The sequence below is a fragment of the Aethalodelphis obliquidens genome, unplaced genomic scaffold (genome assembly GCF_003676395.1).
Source record: "Aethalodelphis obliquidens isolate GAN/ISIS:26980383/991018 unplaced genomic scaffold, ASM367639v1 scaffold22, whole genome shotgun sequence".
In the NCBI taxonomy this organism is placed as follows: Eukaryota; Metazoa; Chordata; class Mammalia; order Artiodactyla; family Delphinidae; genus Aethalodelphis; species Aethalodelphis obliquidens.
Window position 1 is genome coordinate 3,937,536 of NW_020837966.1, and position 20,959 is coordinate 3,958,494.

Genomic DNA, 20,959 nt, shown 5'->3' on the forward strand with positions numbered 1-20,959 from the left:
CCACCACCAAGCCCTTACCAAGTACCTACTGTGTACTCATCCACGTGCCAAGGTTATTTAGTACTATCTTACTGGACAGGGAACTTCATAATAGTAGGATTAGGTTCATGGCTGTGTTTCAAAGACATTATGTATTTTACTATTCCATATTTCAATTTTGTTTTTGTAATAAAACCATGCAATTGTATCATGACCCTAAATAATACGGTGTAACTTGTATTTTATACATTTATTCAGATGTGTATACGTGTGTGTGTGTGTGTGTTGTTGTCACTGCTAAGTTCAAGTAAGTATGAGGTCAGAGACCGAGTGACTGATGTTGTCCCAGAAAGTAGAATTCTTGTGATGCATAAATGATAGTTGATCACGCCAGCAGAACTGCTTGAGGAATTATAGCTTATAGAGTTGCTTGGCAGATGAAATCACTTGACTAATTAGAAAATAATGCATTATGCTGTGCCTAGAAAAATCACAGAGCAGCAGGAGCGGAACTGCGTTCTGAGTTACTGTGGGCTGCCAGTCACAACAGAGCCTGTGCCTTGTATTCTTTATCATTTTTTTTTTTCTTATTCCTATAGCCCAGAAATTGAAACAGACCCTGGAGCCTTGTGATACTGAATATCCAGCGTTCGTCTCTGAGCGCACCATCAAGGAAACCTCAGGGAACATTGCTTGTGAAGACTGCTCCAAGTAAGCACCCCCTGCCCCTTTCTGCTCAGTATAGAACTTTTCCAGACAGGCCATTGTGGCTGGCATGAGTAGGATTACGTTGAGAGCTGGAAACATGGCTGCCCTCTTGTGTGAGGAAGTATTTCCATCAGCTTGGAAGAAACATCACTTGGCTTTGCTAGAGAGATCATTTAGAGTTTGGGAAACATTCAAATGTATGAAAATACATCCTAGAATATAAGAGATTTTTAGTTCAGTTTGTAGGTGCGTGGAAAAAGTCCTGGTTGGTTTTTTTTCCCAATTGACAGTTGGCAATTTCAGCTATTTGGGGAAATTTCTCAGGTGTTTTTATTGAAGGCGCCAAGCCTTCAGGATTCACCCAAATCTGACATATTGGAAATGATTTCTTGGAGGCTTAATATGAGAGTCCCTGATTACTAATGAGGTCAGGCCTCTTTCACTGGTTTTATTGGTCATTTGCGGTCTTTGGCCTCTTCATTCCTGTTGGCAGTTCTCTACTGGGTGGTGGATCTGTTCTTACTGATTTGGGCATTCTTTCATTTCAGGTATGATTTCTTTGCAGTTCTCTGCTCTGTATGTGTCTTATTCTTTGGTCTATCTCTTCACTTTTTATAGAAGTCTATAGATGCATATAAAATTTTTTTTGATTTTATTTTAATGTAGTCTAATTTATTCTTATTTTCTTCTTTAATTTGTGCATTTTGTGCCTTGTTTCAGAAAATAGTGTCTGCCCTAATGTAATAAATATATTCTCATATATTTTTATTCTGAACACTTTAAAGGGTTGCCTTTCACATTAGAACTTTAATCCCTCTGGAATTTACTTGTGTGAGTGTCATGAGGTAGGGTCTAATTTGGTCCTTTTCCATATAGTTGGCCTGTTAACCAGCACTTTATATTGAGTACTTTTTATTTTCCAATAGATATATTATGATACCTGTATCATGGGCTGAATTCCCATCTATTTGCAGATCTGTTTTCAGGTTTTATGGTTTGCCAAAACCTGTGTCAACACAATATCTCTTTAATTATTATACCTTTGTAATGTGACTTGATAGCCAGGAGAACAAATCTCTTTTTCTTATTCTTCTTCTAAATCAACTTGACTATTATTGCCTTTTTACTCTTTTGTATTAATTTTAGAATCAGCTTATTAATTTTGATGAATTATGCTAGGGTTTTGATTAAAATTGCTATAAGTTATAGATTAATTTGAAGATAAGTGCTATTTTTAATGATACTGGACCTTCCCACTTATAAGCTGAATATCTCTCTTTATTTACATACCTATCAATACAGTTTTATAATTTTATGTTAGATTTATACCTAAGCAGCTTATGGTTTTTTGCTATCAGAAATGGCATATGTTTAAAACTACATTATCTGATCAGTAATTGCTAACACATGAGAAGCTCACTGATTTCTGTATATTAAATATCCTGCATCCAACTGCTAACTGCTCTTTTAGATCTAATAGTTTGTGTATGGGTTCTCTTGGACTTTTTTTCGTACAGAGTAATATCATTTGTAAAATTTTCCTTTCTAATCTCTACACTTAATTATTGTTTTATTGAACTGGACTTCTGATACATTTGTTGAATAGAAGCTGTGAGAGTAGACAACTGTGTCTTGTTCCTAATTAAAGGAATTGCTTGTAATAATTCCATGTTAAGTATGATGTTTGATATAGGGTTTTTAAATTGTAGGAATATATAAATAATATAAAATTTACCATTGTAACTATTTTTAAGTGTACAATTCAAGGGCATCAAGCACATTCCAGTGTTGTGCAACCTTAATTATTATCCATTTCCTAAATTGCTATGAGTTCTTGGTAACCATTTATTAGGTTAAAGAAAACGTCTTCAAGTGTACTTGTTGCTCTGGTTGTTACTGTTTGAAACTTGAATGGATGTTAAAATTTATCGAAAATTTTTTCTACATCCATTATTAAAATACTTTTGAAATGTGTTGTTACATTCATATAATTTAAAAAATTTTTAAATCATGAACTATATCATATATATTATAAATATCTTTAATAGTAGATGGGTTATCTAATATGAAAACATACTTGCTTTCCCAGGATGGACTTTCATTGTCATGATTACAAAAAATGGAAAACAAAAACCATATTACTAGATTCATTTGGTCATATTATATTGTGAATATTTGCATTTGTGCTCAAAAAGGAGAGTGGACTATACTTTCCCTTACTTGTCCTGTCATTTGGCTTTGCTATTAAGGTCATTTTATTGTCCCAAAATTACCTGAGGAGTCTTCTTTCTTTCTCTGATATCTTTAACATTTTGTGTAAGATTAAATTATAGTTCTTGTAGATTTAGTAAAACTACCCATAAAACTGTCAGTGGCTGATGGGTTTTTGCTTATTTGTTTGTTTTTGTATGTGAGTAAATTTTCAGTCACTCAGTTTCCTTAGTGGTTAGATATCTCTTTGGAATTTCCATTTCTTTTTTAAATGATTTTGGTGATTATATTTCTGAGAAAATTGCCTGTTTCATCTCACTCTTCAAGTTTATTGCATACATTTGTAAACAGTGTTCTCTTTTCATTAAAAATGTTACCATATTTGTGATTTTGCCCCTTTTAAATCACTCTCTCCTTCTTCCCCTGTCTCCCTCCTTCGCACCCTCTTGTGTTTCCTCCTTTCCTCTTTCCCTCCCTCTCCATACTGGCGCAGATAGGTTGGTTTTGTTTTTCTTTCCAAAGAACCATCATTTAGTTTGTTTCATTCTCTCTGTTTCTTTGACTTTCTGTTTCATTTATTTTGCTTCTTATCTGTATCATTACCTTTCTTCTATGTTTTTTGGATTTACCCTGTTTTTTATTTTCTACGATTTTGTGTTTGATGCTTAACTTTTTCAATTTCATTTTTCAGCTTCATTTATATATATTATATATATATATATATATATAAACTTTCTCTCTACATTCCAGTTTATCTTTGTAAATTTAATATAGAGAGTTTCATTGTTATTCAGCTCTAACAATTTTCTAACTTTCACCATTTTTTTGATCTGTAAATTTTTAAATAGTGTTTTAAGATTTCCTAATATATGGGTTTTGAGGCTATCTTTTTTAAATTATTGATATCTAATTAAATGACATCGTGATCTGTATAACACATGTGTTTTAGTATGTGTGGAAACTTGCTTTGTATTCTAGTATTTGTCCCCGTGTTTTTGAAAGCAAGTTTTATTCTCTAAAAGCTGAGTACAGGGATTAATATGTATCCATTGTATCAGGTGTGTTTATGTGTTTCAAACTTTTTTTTTCTTGGTCTGTTTTAGATGTCAAGCTCTCACCAGGCTTATGGATTTTTCCATTTCTTCATGTCATTCACTCTGTTTTGCTTTCTATATTGTGAAGCTATATTACCATGGATATTTCTGTTCAAGACTGGTGTAGCTTCCTAATAAATCATTCCTTTTATCATTGTGTAATAACACTCTTTATATGAAAGTCTTTATGCTTTAATGCCTATTTTGTTTGATAATAGCATAGGATTAGTAGTTCTTCTTTAGATAATATTTTCTAGGCATATTTACCCCTTTCCCTCCATTTTCAAGTATTTTTTTTTTGTCATTTTGCATTAGGATTTTGTATTGTAAATAGAATATAGCTGGATTTGAAATTTTATTATCTCTATTATTGCAGATTTAATCTTTTAAAATGTATTTTGCTTACCAATAAGTTTGTATTTATTTCTATTGTCATTTTGTGTTTTCTTTTCCCCATGCTTTTTCTTTTCTTTTCTTTCTTTCTTTCTCCCTCTTTCCTTTCTTTTCTTTTCTTTCTTTTTTGCCTTCTGTTGTATTCATTGTGTCTTCTCCATTCCCTTTTTTCCCTTACCAGTATACTAGTGTATACTAGAAAAGTATACACTCTGTTCTTTTGCTAGTTACCCTTAACCTTTTAAACATATTTCAATTGGTCAGGATCTCTTCCTTCCTCCAGAACAAACAAAACCTTAGAACCTCTAACTTGGATTACATCTCATCTCTTTCATGTAGTATTTTCTAACATTTTAGTTCTACTGTGTTCTCAACCTACCAAATATTTTATTACTGTTATTGCTGCCTATAGTAAATGAGATGTTTACCAAGTTGTTAACTTACCATTGCCTTTGTTTTTAACCATTGTTTTTGGTTCTAGAGTACATTAGAAGTTATTTTCAGGAATGATCTGGGAGTGATAAATTATCTCATTCTTTATTTGAAATTTCTTATTTAATATGTACTCTGCAGTGATAATTTAACTTCATACTATCTAAATTGATACTTTGAAGATCCTATTCCATTGTCTTATGACTTTTAGGTTTGCACCTTTATAAGTAGTCTGGCTTTTCATTCCCCTCTGATGGCTTTTAAAGTGTGTCTCTTTAATGTTCTGAAGTATCACTGAAGTGTATTTAGATTTAAATGTATTTCTGTTTGTGTACTTTATTCTACATAATTTCCTTAAGCATATTAGAGTTCACTAATTTCCTTTTGATTGTGTCTAGTCTGCTGCTTAAAGAGTCCATTGAGATTTTTTAAAAATACTGCATTCTCTTTTTAAATTGAAGTATAGTTGATTTACAATACTATATTAGTTTCATGTGTGCAAAGAATCCATTGAGATTTTAATAAGGTTGTCTTTTTTATTTCTAGAAGTTTTATTTGCTTATTTAAAAAATCTGTATATTTTTTACATAAAGTCTTATTCTTAAGTTTCTATAACCAATAATAAAGGCCTTTTAAGATTATTTTAATAGTTTAAATTTTGAAGGTACCAATCCTGTTGTTTCTTGTGTCTACTTTCTTTCCTGGTTGATTATTTTCTCATGTGTTTTGTCATTTTTTACTGTGAGCTGATCTTTGCTATTGATTATTTTTGTGGGAACAGAATAGAGACCGAGTTTCTCTTCACAGTAGATTTACATTTGGGCTTCAATCATGTATCCTATTGCTATTGACTGCCCAGAAGTAATTGTTATGTTTTTGTAATTAGGAGTCCCTTTATCACATAATTACAGTAAATATTTTTCCTAAGCAGCATGTAGTTTATGCTTAAATTTAGATTTCTCACACTAACATTGTTTTACCCATTCAGAGCCCCAGACAGTACCAGATTATCAGGTTTTTACACTTAGTTATAAATGTACAAGTTGGCTTTTAGTGTCTTTTCTTGTAAGTTCCTTTGTATTTAAACACACTTGTTTTGTTTTACTATTTCATCCAGCATGTCTGAGTGTTTAGAGCAGAATAGCTTCTGTATTTGCCCAGTCCACCATGTCATAGTTTACTACATCAGCTGAGGACTTTAGAGCCACCAGAGGAAAGCACTGAAGTGTAGTGGTTTAGTGCTGGGGCTATGGAATCAGAGGGTTCAGAGTGTGAGTCGTAACTCCATTAATTGCTAATTGTGTAACCGTGAGTAAAAACCTAAGTTCTCTGAAACTCAACTTCATCCTGATTAATTTGGGGGATAATAATGGTAAGCCTATCATAGACTTTTTATAAGAATTAAGTGGGAAAATTTATGTTGTGAAATTAGCATAATGCTTGGAAGGGAGTAAGTACTCAATAAATGGCCACATTTAACACAAGCATAATACCATACCAACTTAATATAAAAAGTTTTTAACATCCATAAGCCATTCTGTTGAAATGTCAATGTTCCTTTTCAAAGTCTAACATCACTTCACTACTATAGAATTCCCTGGAGAAAGAGGTAATTCAGATGACCAAAGTTCATGTATGACTTAAGGATTGTTGACTATTCATGGCTCTGTGAAGCGGACGCTACTGGTTTTATGATGATCATGAACCGTTTTTTCTTAACTATTTGTTTATTTATTTGGCTGCACTGGGTCTCAGTTGCAGCGTGTGGGATCTTTTAGTTGCAGTATGCGGGATCTTTAGTTGCGGCGTGTGAGATCTTTAGTTGTGGCATGCAGGATCTAGTTCCCTGACCAGGGATCAAACCCAGGTCCCCTACATTGGGAGCACAGAGTCTTAACTGCTGGACCACCAGGGAAGTCCTGATTATGAACCTTTTTGAGCAGAGGGATATTATCTCCCCAGTTATCATAACTACAAACTCTATGAGGTGGCCAATATCTCTTAGCAAATGATAGGCAATCATATTTAGTAGAGTAAGTTAGGTTTCTCATTTCCATTCTAAGTGAGAAAACAAATAGAACCAAGATGGACAACTGCTAGGGCAAGCAGTATTTTTCCTTGTTGACTTGTAGTTAGAAACCAAAGGTATGAATGCTGCTTGATGAAAATAAGTGACCTAAAGGTTTCAAACTAAAGAGAAGACTACCTTTCATTCAATGGGAGGTTAATGTGTTCTTGCTACAGCCCGGAAACTGTGTAGGTGCTTTGGGGACTCCAAGGATGAATAAGATAATGAAGTTGACGCCGAAGGCATTTGTACCCCCCATGATAGTCTTTTTCAGAGTTGAAATTCCACACTGGGTTGAAGACCCACAAGAGGTTGGAAAGCTGAGTAAGGCCATACACAATTTGCAGGCAGCAGTGAAAAGATACCGAGCCTTGGGGAAATTTTGCTTTCAAAGCTTTATTTTAAGACCGCCACCCAGCAGCTCCATCATAAACTATGGAGGCAAACAGTAAAGGCTCTGGGGTCTGAGTGAGGAGAGGAACAGGGGCTTGTGCTTTTCCTTTCTTTTTTAGTAAATTTTTTATTGACATATAACGTATATAAAAAGTGTACAAATTGTAAGTTTGTCACTTGATTAGTTTTCTCACAAAGAGGACACCTCTATGTAACCAGCACGCAGGCTAAGAAGTGAAAGAACATCATCAGCCCTCCAAGAAGCCCCCCACCTACCCGCTTCTGGGCGCAACCCCACTTACCACAAGATAGCCACTCTCTTGATTTCTAACATCACAGATTGGCTTCGCCCATTTCTAAGGTCTAATTTGTGAGATGACAATTTAGTTTTTAAGATATGAGGACTGGTACATAAATTACCTTGAAGGATGTTTCTAAGGAATTTGCCTGGAAAGGAAAATAAGTCTTTAGGAAAAAAAATTAAAGATAGCTTAGGACTTCAGTGAACACTTCTTGATTGTGAATTATATCCTAGACACTGGGCTACACTGTGGGGAGACAGCAATGAATGAGGCACACATGGTTCCTTCCTCATGGAGTTTACAAGGAAGTAACTAGGCAATGTCAACACTCCCTGCTTCATGCCAGGATTAGAGAGTAAATGTCACACAGGAGCACAGAAGGGAGGCTTGGAGTGATCAAGAGAGTCTTCCTGGAAGAAGTAGCATCCAATATAAGACCACCAAGTATGGAGGAGTTAGCAGGCAGGAGTATCCAGGCAGGGGGAAGAGCCTTGTGGAGGCAAAAGAAGTTGTGGTTTGTTCCACAAATGGTTGGAAGTTCAGGGAAGCTGGAACACAGAGATGGGGGTGAGGCAAGATGAGAGCGGAGGCAAAGAATGAGTAAGGCCCCAGTCGTATTGCCCCTTTGATCCTGTTGCCTAGTACTAGTCCTTTGAAGGACTTCACACGCTACCCTGACACCCGTATGGAACAACTGAGAAGTTTTAAGGAAGGGAGAAAAAATGATCAGATTCCAAATGATGGGAGAAATGACAGCAATAATGGTGACTGACCTCTGAAGCAGAAACTCCTGATTCAGACAGGCCATTTGCTGCACCTCTGAATGTACCCCTCCCAGCACGCATACCCTGGTCCTAACAGAGCAGACCCATCTGTTTCTTCTTCTTCCTCCTCCTCCTCCTCTTTTTAGGGATTAGAAATTGACAGGTTGGCTGGGGTGAGTAGTTAAATGAGAAGTCGATTCATGACTATTTTTTTTTTCCTAATCCGAAAATTTTTGTGAGGCTTTGTTATAAAATTATGATATGATGCTCATATCAATCTGAATAAACTCATAAAGAATAGTCTCATTGAAGGCTTTTGAAGGATTGAACTCTTTTATTCTTGTTTTTTGCATATCCCATTCTCTCTGGCTTTCCTTTCTCCATTTTATGAAATAAAATTTATTAGAAGATATATGTGAGTATTTATCAAAGAATGAAGATAACATTTTGTATGAGCTTTGTATTCTTGGAATGCAATATGTTAATGAGGAAAATAATGTTATTTGACTTTTGTCAGCTTTCCCTTCTTGATGGCAGGTAGATTTTTCAGTACAGTGGCCAACAGGTTTGCTGGCAACCAGGCAGCTAAATTTGCCTATCTGCTTTACATTCAATGCATGTAGAAATTTGTCAACCTTTACCTGGAAAGAATGAGAATTTGCAGGACTAGTTCTCTAAGGCAGTTACTAATTTTTGACCAGCTTTGTAGGTAACTTCAGGTCAGGGGCAGTGACATTCAAAAATAACACAATTCTACAGTATTTGGCGATGAGTGAGTTGGAAACTGAGTTTGGTGAAAATTACAGTATTTCAAAAATTACGCACTAAGATCTTTTTCAAAGAAAAACATCTCGCCTCCCGCAATGGAACATATAAAGCTGTGTCCTTTACCAACCATTTTCAAGGCAGCGATTACTTTCCTCCACAAGCAACGGCAAACCATAGAGCAACAATCCCAAAGGATTGTGCACTTCCCACGGGAACGTGCTTCATGTGGCAGTTTGCTTATGGACTGTCATTAACAATCTTCCCATCTCTCAAAAGACATCAGATGACCTTGATGCCTAAACATCTTGCTAGAACTCAGGAAACTATGTCAGGTGGTTCTAGACATATTGTAAAAGTCTTTTTGGTCCCCAGCAATCTTTGAAGACTGGCTGCTCCCAGCTCCATCTCTGTGTCCAGTTTCCAGAATCCCTTGTTGGCTTTATATGGAAAAAACATCAAGAGGTGACTCAGTTGCTCTAAATAGAAACCTTCACAGTGGCAACTCCAAAAGTGGACATTTATCTGTCTATATCATAGACAGATATATTATAACAGAGGGACAGTATGCAATGTTTAAAAAAGGATTTTCAAAAATATAGGGTTTATTAAGAATGCAGGAGCCTAAAAGAAAATAAGAATTTACATAAGAATGTCATTAGGGTTGGTGGTTTGGCTGTGTTAACCAATAATTTTCGTCATTCAATATCCCACTGATTATTAAATTAATCTGTTATTCAAACAGCAGTCTATAACAACTCAGCCCATATTTTCTGGGCATTTGTGACTGTCAACAAGCTTAACAAAATTGGATATCTAAAAAGAATGCAACGTTTTAACTACTTTCCAGTACATTGCTTTTTTTCTTGTTACTACCCGCCTCGCCCTTTGCTGAGAGAGGGATCCACCAAGGTTCCCTTGGAATGAGAATCAATTGCTGAGTTAAACACTTATAACCAATTTAAAAAATAATTAATCAAGAATGAAATTAAACATGTGTCACATTTTTAATGCCAGAGCTTTAAAATTCTTGTCACATGTCAGTGCTGGCAAGATATTAATTTCTAAGTCAAATTAGATTAGATTTTTATGTTGTTGTTTTGTGTGTCTATGTGTGTGTCCTTTTTTTTTCTTTTTTTTTTTTTTTGGTAGTATTACTCATCACTTTTCATAAGAATTATGTTGCCATCAGTTTCACTTTGGGATCTGCACACAAGTTTTGCTCATCTTCCTGGAAGCCCCAAAAGCTGTGGCTACACTTTTCTTCTCTCATCACTTCTCCCCACGCGCCTTTCATTTATCCACTAAACTGAAAGAAAGTAATTGGTCTCGAAGCTGTGTTGACATGTTTCGTGGGCTACAGTTCAGAGAACCATAGTTCAGGGATTCCATTTTCCTACAAACGACTCCAATTTCCTGTTGAGGGCTTATGCTGGGTGGGTGATTTACCGCAAATTCTTCAGACTGTTCTCAGTGAATGCCCTGCAGGTGTTCTTACCAAGTGGATCTTACCAAGTGTACAACCTGTACAGTGGACCCACTGCATAAAGGGGACATGGTGTCTTCCTGGAGTAAAGACTAAGAGGATGGGCTCTGGGATTGGGCTGCAGTCTGGGCTATAGCACTTAACCATGCAAAGATTTTAACCAGTTATTTAAATATTGTAGGTTTCAGTCTGCTCATCTCTGAAAGGGGTATAATACCTGTCTCACAGGATCTGTATGTGGGATTTAAAAAAAACTACAGCCCTCATTTTTTTTTTTTTTTTTTGCGATATGCGAGCCTCTCAGTGCTGTGGCCTCTCCCGTTGCGGAGCACAGGCTCCAGACATGCAGGCTCAGCGGCCATGGCTCACAGGCCTAGCCACTCCATGGCATGTGGGATCTTCCTGGACCGGGGCACGAACCTGTGTCCCCTGCATCGGCAAGCGGACTCTCAACCACTGCGCCACCAGGGAAGCCCAGCCCTCGTGTTATCACAGTGCCCAGCACAGAGTAAATGCTTTATAAACTGGAGATATTTTTATAGAGCACAGTCCACAAACCCATGTGTGTTGACAGTGTTGTAGGAAAACCACAGAACTCCAGTCAGTCCCCTCTTCCAGATTTCTTAGCCTGGAAGATAAAACTAATAGTTTCAATCAGGAAAAGTAGTTGGTGAGGTTTTTGCTCCAATGAGATTGTCCTAGATAATATAGATCTTGGAGTTTTGCCACTTCCTGGATCTACTTGAGCTCTTGGTTCATGAAAAATTTGGAATTCTGAATTAGGGACTACACATATTCAATAGCGATCAGATACTTCATTACACAAATTAGATACAGACTTTGCCAGCTGGAATACATTAGGGTCATGAATAATATAATTTGTAGGTGTTAAAATGTAACAGTTTTTAACCACTTAATTTGCAAGCATACACTAATTTGTTGAAATACTTTTGTATCTCCTGCTCTATAGACTCTTACCAAACTACTGTAGTCAATCTTGTTTTAAACGTGTAAATAAATGAGATTCAATTTCCCATGAAATAATCATTGGCCCTTTTATACGGTCTTAGTTTAGTTCTAAACAAGACAACCTTCCTACTCTGCCGTGAAATTAGCACCAAGGGTCAAGCTCTTCCCTTTGGAGATTGAGGGTCGTGCACCTTATTTTTCTCCAGGTTTTCCCTTGCTGTCGTTTACTCTCTTAGATCTAGCCATGTTGGCTGGTAATGAGCAGAATATAGATCACCAAAATCAAAATAGTTCCTATACCTTTGAATTTCTGTTTATCTATCTATTTATTTATTTATTTATGGCTACGCTGGGTCTTCGTTGCTGCGCGTGGGCTTTCTTTAGTTGTGGCAAGTGGGGTCTACTCTTCGTTGCAGTGCACGGGCTTCTCATCGTGGTGGCTTCCCTTGTTGTGGAGCACGAGCTCAGTAGCTGTGGCTCGCGGGCTCTAGAGCACAAGCTCGGTAGTTGTGGCACATGGGCTTAGTTGCTCCATAGCATGTGGGATCTTCCCGGACCAGGGCTCGAACCCGTGTCCCCTGCATTGGCAGGCGGATTCTTAACCACTGCACCACCAGGGAAGTTCTCCCTTTGAATTTTACAGTGTCGAGCCCATGCATCTCAGATGGTGGTATAGGAATAAATTTTGGATTCTAAAAGCAATTTCTTTCCATCGCAAAATATTTAAAATATGATTGTATCAAATATAAAAGTTTTTCAACAATTTGTCATATAATGTTAACGACCTGCCACTCATTCCTTAATAAAGAGCTACCTTCTTTTTATATTATGGTATGGAGCTAGGCTTGAATAATTTAATATTAGCTCTTACAATGAACAACCTAGTTAGTGCTGTATGTTTGTGTTTACTAAAAACATCTTGGCTTTAAACTTTAAAAAGGAGGAGGGGGAAGTAAATGCTTATCTTGGGAGCTTTATTTGGAATTGTTGCAACATCGCCAGAAGATGAAAATGTGGCCCATAAACATTAGAATAATTGGGATTAAAACCTCTGATTGATTTTTGTACCAATTCTTCTGAGTCTCAATTCAGTGAAGCACTTTACTGGAGACAGGATTTCACTGATTCTCTTCCTCAGTTGCCTAAAGGAAAAAAGTGCCTTATTTTCAGAAGCAGGCATGATTACAACTTTGAGGCTCCAGATAGAACAGCCATTGTTGTATAGATGTTACTATCTTTACTTGCTCTTTGATAAGCCATATTTGGAGAGGTTTTAGTACAGGAAATGTAAATTACTGTTTTTCCTCGAGAGTCCATGATGCAAAATGAGAGGGGCACATGTCTGTAATGACTAGGCAGGTCTCTACCTGACATGAATTAGTCTCACAACAATTTCCCATTTGTACATTTCTTAATGTGTGGGAAAGCTGGGTGGGAGCACATGTAACTTTGGCTGGGCTCACGACGCAGTGAGGCTTTCCTCTTCCATGCCGGAGGGTAGGAGACCAGCAGAGCTAAGGAATATTTTTAGAATGTTTATTTGCATGCGGAATGGAGGAGTGCAGAGATATATCCACACTATTGACGTTTGCAGGCGGCCTTTCTGCAGTGCATTGTCTCCATCCTGGTGGCTGTTTGCTGTGTGACGCCCACCACCCCTACCTCAAAGAGCAGTCTGTGTTCCTCCCTTGGGCTTCCCAGTGCTGCACCTGAAGTGGCTTAGCAAGTTGCCAGAACTATAGAGGTGTGTTTATTAATTCTCCAGCTTACCCTCCATTTGTTTAGCTTGGAAAGAGTTTATATATTCCTGTGGGTATTAAAAACCCATCTGATGTATTAAAGGAGCTCAAGGGATCAAAGAAGAAATGCTTCTTGAAATGCAGCATGTTGAATGTAGACATAAAACTTCTAGACACAAACCACTTTTTCAAGAGACATTTTGCACACTGAAGAAGGAAATTCACTTTTTAATCATCAGCTTTTCTTTGGGACTTTGGATTTTCTCTTTTTCTTTAGGTGACCTTCACTCCCCTCCTTTTAGGATTGCTCATGATTTTGACAAGAAGACCCCTTGGCAACATAAGGTTGAGAAAGGCACTCGTCTCAATACAGTTTTCATGCCTAGGAAGATGTCACCCAAGACCCTTAGAAAACACAGCAGCCCCTGGCACCTCTGTGCATTTGGAAGAAAAATGGGTGGAGAGGTACAAGATGAGACTAAGAATCACTCATGATCCACAGTAATTAGAGGTGTGGATGATCAAAGTCAGAAGGAAGTGGGAGAAATTCTTAGGCTAGAATCTTTATGTCAGATTCTTCTCAAACAAAACACTACTATACTGGCTTTTGGAAAACAAATTATGTATTTCGCAAATGATTCCATTTCTATTGAAGTACTTGCCCTGCAATCTTGGATTATTTTGGTAGATCCGAGCCTATATGAGAATTCATATGTGATTACTGTTTATTGAATACCTACTTTATACCAAGAGCTTCATGTTCATTTCCACCTTTTTCATTCCATTTCTTCATTTCATCTGCATTTCAACAAGTAGGAACCTGAGGCTCAGAGGAGTTAAGTCTCCTAACTGGTGTTATAAAGCTACTGAGTGCCAGATCTGAATTGAGTCAAGGTCTGCCTGACTCTGAAGCCTGAGAGAGAATTGCTGTGGCATCCAGGTGAATGTCTCCCTGTCATGGTACCAAGTCACCTGTGTAGCCACATGTCAGACTGAGTTCATCTCATGGTCAATGTTTGCTTTGAAAACTGACAATTTCACCATTCACTTGACCTACGGGAAGAAGTCTACAAACATCCACTTGGACAAGAGCCATATGCTTCCTGAATGCCAGTTTCATGCAAATCTCCATCGGACCTACTTGGACGTTCTCTCAGAGCACTTACCCCATTACTGGTCAGGCATCTGTTTGTCTTCCTCCCCCACCAAATGAGGCGCCATGGGCTGGAATTATGGTAAAAAGTAGTTCAGCCTTTGGTGTCATGTAGAGCTGGGTTTGAGTTCTCAGTGCCATCACTTCCTAATTGGGTGATCTTTGCCAGCAAGTAACTTACCCCTCTTAGTTGCCATCTGCTCATTTGTAAAATGAAGGTATTAATAGAGCCTACCAGGCACTGGGTTGATGTGAACACCACAAAGTACAATTATAAAAAACACTTCATCCAGCACCTGACATTTAGTTGGCACTCAATAGCTGGGAGGTCTTATACTCTTATATTCGTAGCACTTAGCATACGGCCTTGTGTGTAAAATAGTGCTCAGAAAGTTGTTGCTTGAGACAAAGTTTCCCAAGGTAATAACTTTGTAAAGAGTGAGCAACAGGGGAGGGGATGTGTGTAATTCTAGTAGCTGAGACACCTGTTATTTTGTGTGGTATTTGAAAACAAGTATGTGCTTTGAAAACAACTAGAAGCTCAGATTCCCAAGAGGGAAAAGAGAACTTTATTATTTTCCTTAGGGAAAGAGAAGGTGGTCCAGGGTAAGGAGGGGGCTTTCCTGACATCCCACAGGGAAGGAGCAGCTGATGCCAGACTCAAAGCCCCACGCTCCTTTTAGGAATCTTTCTCTGCATCCGTGCGTCTTCTCCATATCTGATAATTTAAAAATAAATATTAACTAGCTAAATACATATGTAAATAAAATAAATAATAATACAAAGTATCATACTTGGTAAATAATTCAAATACCAAATACAGATGTGCAGTGAGAATTAAGTCTTCCCCCACCAGTGACCCCTTGCAACCTTTCTAGGGGACAATAGTTTCCAGGTACTAATGTATCCCTCCAGGGATGTCTTATGCAAATACAAAAACACAGGTATATTAGATGTTTCACCACTCATTTCTTACAGGAATGACAGTGTACTATACATATGATACTTCACCTTTTTTCACTTGATAGATCTGAAACTATCTTCATGTCATTATATAGGTTTGTCTTTTTTTTTTTTTTTTTTTTTTTAATGGTTACCTGAGTTTCCATTTTGGAGGATGTTTTCATTTAACTATAATTGGACATTTGGGTTGTTCCAAAATGTTGGCTACTTGAAACAAAGTAGAAAGGAATATCCTTGGGTAATATGTAATTTATTTGTCTGTATGATAAACTACTAGAAGAATCAGTGGGATAAAGTGTATGTAATTTTGATAGATCCTGCAAAAATGCACTCTGGAGATGTTAAACCAATTTGCACTTCTACCAGTTTAGGAGAATATATGTTAGTTAGACTCTTACCAACACAGTGTCTTACCAGAATGTTTCACCCTTTGCCGATCTGATACGTGAAAAATGGAATATCATTGTGGCTTTTCTTTTAATGACGGAGGTTGAATATATTTCATATGTCTTAAGGCCATTTATAGTTCCCTTTGCTTATATTCTTACCTCTATTGGGAATTCCCTGGCAGTCCAGTGGTTAGGACTCCATGCTCTCACTGCCAAGGACCCAGGTTCAATCCCTAGTTGGGGAACTAAGATCCCACAAGCCATGTGGTGTGGCTATATATATATATATATATATATATATATACATACACACATATTTATTTATATATATATTTATATATATATACACACACATATATATATTCTTACCTCTATCTTTCTCTTATGTTGTTAGTCTCTTCTTTTAAGATATTAGACTTTTAGATTGAGCTTATATAGTAAGAAAATTAACTATCCTATGTATTGCATTAAAAACATAGCTCATCATAATTATTTTCTTATCACAAAAGTAATATGTGATTTTTATGGAAATGATAGAAAATTATCTACAGTTTCATCATCGAAAAGTAAAACTACTGGGCTTCTTTGGTGGTGCAGTGGTTAAAAATCCACCTGCCGATGCAGGGGACACGTGTTTGAGCTCTGGTCCGGGAAGATCCCACATGCCGTGGAGCAACTAAGCCTGTGCGCCACAACTACTGAGCCTGAGCTCTAGAGCCCGCAAGCCACAACTACTGAAGCCCGCGCGCATAGAGCCCATGCTCCACAACAAGAGAAGCCACCGCAATGAGAAGCCCATGCATGACAACGAAGAGTAGCCCCTGCTCGCTGCAGCTAGAGAAAGCCTGCTGGCAACAACGAAGACCCAATGCAGCCAAAAATAAATAAATAAATAAATTTATATATTAAAAAAAAAAAGTAAAACTGATAAAATTTTGGTATATTTACTTCCACTCATGTTTTCTGTAGATTTTTGTTTGTTTGTCTTTGTTTTTGGCCATGCTCTGCGGCATGTGGGATCTTAATTCCCCAACCAGGGATCAAACCCACGTCCGCTGCACTGGAAGCACAGCATCTTAACAAGTGGACTGCCAGGGAAGTCCCTGTAGTTGTTTTTTTTTTTTTTCCCCCAAAAAATGGGATGATATTATAAACACTGTTTGATAACATGCCTTTTTTTTTTTACTTGAAATGTCATAAGCATATTTCCTTGCCCTTAAATATTTCTGCAACACAATTTTTAAATACAGCCACACAGTATATAGACTTTACTAGTTTTTTTAACCAGCCCCACTTAGGCTGTTTGTAATATTTACTATATAAGCAATGCTACCATACATGAATATCTTTACTCCTAAAACTCTGTGTATCTATGTAATGATTTATTCTAGTATCTATTCCTACAGATAAAATAGTTGGGAACCATTCCATGTTAAGATAAATCTTGATAGGAATCAGTTTCATAGTATAGGTAAAAATGTTTATTTTTCTTTTGATTCCTTTTTCTCTTGCTTATTTTTGGACATAAGCTATACCTTTTATAAAGAACAGATAATAGGTAGAAGTTGTTTTCCAGAAAACCTTCTTCATGAAGATATGACACCAACTGAGAGTAGAAACCGAAGTGGTATAAGTTTTTATTTCTCATATTCAGGTGATAGGATAAGCCTGTTTGTAATTTAGCCTAAGATGTAGAAATAGAAAATACAGTAGTGATAGACAGGTTTACACGTTTAGTGCTTTTGTTAGTAGTTATTTATAAACGTCCTTACATTATTTTTAAAAGTCCAGTTTTAACAAAAGGTATTGACTTCTAGCAGGATGCCAAGTTCAGTTAATTATTTCAACTTAATAATAAGCAACACTGAAATGATATTACACAGGCTTGTTGAGGGGTCAGAGAAAAATGAGCTTCAGAAACACTTTTTGAATGTGTGAGCATGGCTATAATTATTCAGGAAAATTAAAACAACATGAAAAATTGTTGAGATTGCTGACCGCTAATTAAAACAGGGTAAAGTGCTGAGGGTGCACAAAGTCACACAGTTCTCTGAGCAGGCCTGTTTGTTCCAGAATGCTTATGTCAGTCTATAGTAAATCTCTCAAATGAATTATGCTAACACTACTGATTCCAAACGTTTCCTGACAAGCCTATTCATCTAATTTTTTAAACATTTTTATTGGAGTATAATTGCTTTACAATGCTGTGTTACTTTCTGCTGTATAACAAAGTGAATCAGTGATACATATATCCCCATATCTCCTCCCTCTTGCGTCTCCCTCCCACCCTCCCTATCCCACCCCTCTAGGTGGTCACAAAGCACCAAGCTCATCTTCCTGTGCTATGCAGCCGCTTCCCACTAGCTATCTATTTTACATTTGCTAGTGTGTATATGTCTGTGCTACTCTCTCACTTCTTCCCAGCTTACCCTTCCCACTCCCCATGTCCTCAAGTCCATTCTCTGCGTCTGCGTCTTTATTCCTGTTTCTTCAGAACCTTTTGTTTTTCTTTTTTTAGATTCCATATATATGTGTTAGCATATGGTATTTGTTTTTCTCCTTCTGACTTACTTCACTCTGTATGACAGTCTCTAGGTCCATCCACCTCACTACAAATAACTCAATTTCATTTCTTTTTTATGGCTGAGTAATATTCCGTTGTATATATTTGCCACATCTTCTTTATCCATTCATCTGTCGATGGACACTTGGGTTGCTTCCATGTCCTGGCTATTGTAAATAGAGCTGCAATGAACATTGTGGTACATGGCTCTTTTTGAATTATGGTTTCTTCAGGGTAGATGCCCAGTAGTGGGATTGCTGGGTCTTATGGTAGTTCTATTTTTAGTTTTCTAAGGAACCTCCATACTGTTCTCCATAGTGGCTGTATCAATTTACATTCTCACCAACAATGCAAGAGGGTTCCCTTTTCTCCACACCCTCTCCAGCATTTATTGTTTGTAGATTTTTGGATGATGGCCATTCTGACCGGTGTGAAATGATACCTCATTGTAGTTTTTTGTTTGTTTGCTTTTTGATTTTTGCCATTTTGGTTTTCATTGGTGTTATACTTTTTGAAAGAAGTTGAAGTTGGATTTCAATGTTAAGTAATTTGTCCTTTTCTTAATCTTCCTAGCCTCCACCGGGCAATGTGAAAATGCCTAATGTACCCAGTACACAACCAGCACTCATTGTAGTTTTGATTTGCACTTCTCTAATGATTAGTGACGTTGAGCATCCTTTCATGTGTTTGCTGGCAATCTGTATATCTTCTTTGGAAAAATGTCTATTTAGGTCTTCGCCCATTTTTGGATTGGGTTTTTTGTTTTTTTGATATTGAGCTACATGAGCTGCTTGTATATTTTGGAGATTAATCCTTTGACAGTTGCTTCATTTGCAAATATTTTCTCACATTCTGAGGGTTGTCTTTTCGTCTTGTTTATGGTTTCTTTTGCTGTGCAAAAGCCTTTAAGTTTCATTAGGTCCCATTTGATTATTTTTGTTTTTATTTCCATTTCTCTAGGAAGTGGGTCAAAAAGGATCTTTCTGTGATTTATGTCATAGAGTGCTCTGCCTATGTTTTCCTCTAAGAGTTTTATAGTGTCTGGCCTTACATTTAGGTCTTTCATGCATTTCGAGTTTATTTTTGCGTATGGTGTTAGGGAGTGTTCTAATTTCATTCTTTTACATGTAGCTGTCCAGTCTTCCCAGCACCACTTATTGAAGAGGCTGTCTTTTCTCCATTGTATATTCTTGCCTCCTTTATCAAAGATAAGGTGATCATATGTGTGTGGGTTTATCTCTGGGATTTCTATCTTGTTCCATTGATCTGTATTTCTGTTTTTGTGCCAATACCATACTGTCTTGATTACTGTAGCTTTGTAGTATAGTCTGAAGTCAGGGAGCCTGACTCCCCCACCTCTCTTTTTCTTTCTCAATATTGCTTTGGCTATTCGGGGTCTTTTGTGTTTCCATACAAATTGTGAAAGATTTTGTTCTAGCTTTGTGAAAAATGCCACTGGCAGTTTGATAGGGACTGCATTGAATCTGTAGATTGCTTTGGGTAGTATAGTTATTTTCACAATGTTGATTCTTTGAATCCAAGAACATGGTATATCTCTCCATCTCTTTGTATCATCTCTAATTTCTTTCATCAGTGTCTTATAGTTTTCTACATACAGGTCTTTTGTCTCCTTAGGTAGGTTTATTCCTAGATATTTTATTCTTTTGTGGCAATGGTAAATGGGAGTGTTTCCTTAATTTCTCTTTCAGATTTTTCATCATTAGTGTATAGGAATGCAAGAGATTTCTGTGCATTAATTTTGTATCCTGCTACTTTACCAAATTCATTGATTAGCTCTAGTCATTTTCTGGTAGCATCTTTAGGATTCTCTATGTATAGTATCATGTCATCTTCAAACAGCAACACTTTTACTTTTTCTTTTATACTTTGGATTCCTTTTATTTCTTTTTCTTCTCTGATTGCTGTGGCTACAACTTCCAAAACTATGTTGAATGATAGTGGTGAGAGTGGGCCACCTTGTCTTGTTCCTGATCTTAGTGGAAATGGTTTCAGTTTTTCACCTTTGAGAATGATCTTGGCTGTGGGTTTGTCATATATGGCCTTTATTATGTTGAGGAAAGTTCCCTCTATGCCTACTTTCTGGAGGGTTTTTATCATAAATGGGTGTTGAATTTTGTCGAAAGCTTTTTCTGCATCTATTGAGATGATCATATGGTTTTTCTCCTTCAATTTGTTAATATGGTTTATCACATTGTTTGATTCGCATATATTGAAGAATTCTTGCATTCCTGGGATAAATTCCACTTGATCATGGTGTATGATCCTTTTAGTGTGCTGCTGGATTCTGTTTGCTAGTATTTTGTTGAGGATATTTGCATCTATGTTCATCAGTGATATTAGACTGTAATTTTATTTTTCTGGTCGTGTCTTTGTCTGGTTTGGGTATCAGGGTGATGGTGGCCTCGTAGAATGAGTTTGGGAGTATTCCCCCCCTGCTATATTTTGGAAGAGTTTGAGAAGGATAGGTTTTAATTCTTCTGTAAATGTTTGATAGAATTCACCTGTGAAGCCATCTGGTCCTGGACTTTTGTCTGTTGGAAGATTTTTTTTTTTTTTTTTTTTTTTTT

The 20,959-nt window shown here is 36.9% G+C and overlaps 1 protein-coding gene across 1 annotated transcript in view; it reads left to right on the forward strand.

Moving 5' to 3' along the window:
- Positions 1-20,959, forward strand: part of CACNA2D3 (calcium voltage-gated channel auxiliary subunit alpha2delta 3) — an 899,902-nt gene that overhangs the window by 746,716 nt on the left and 132,227 nt on the right. The window contains exon 34 of the mRNA XM_027121113.1: positions 579-690. Coding sequence (XP_026976914.1) covers positions 579-690 — 112 coding nt within the window. The remainder of the gene's footprint in view (positions 1-578; positions 691-20,959) is intronic.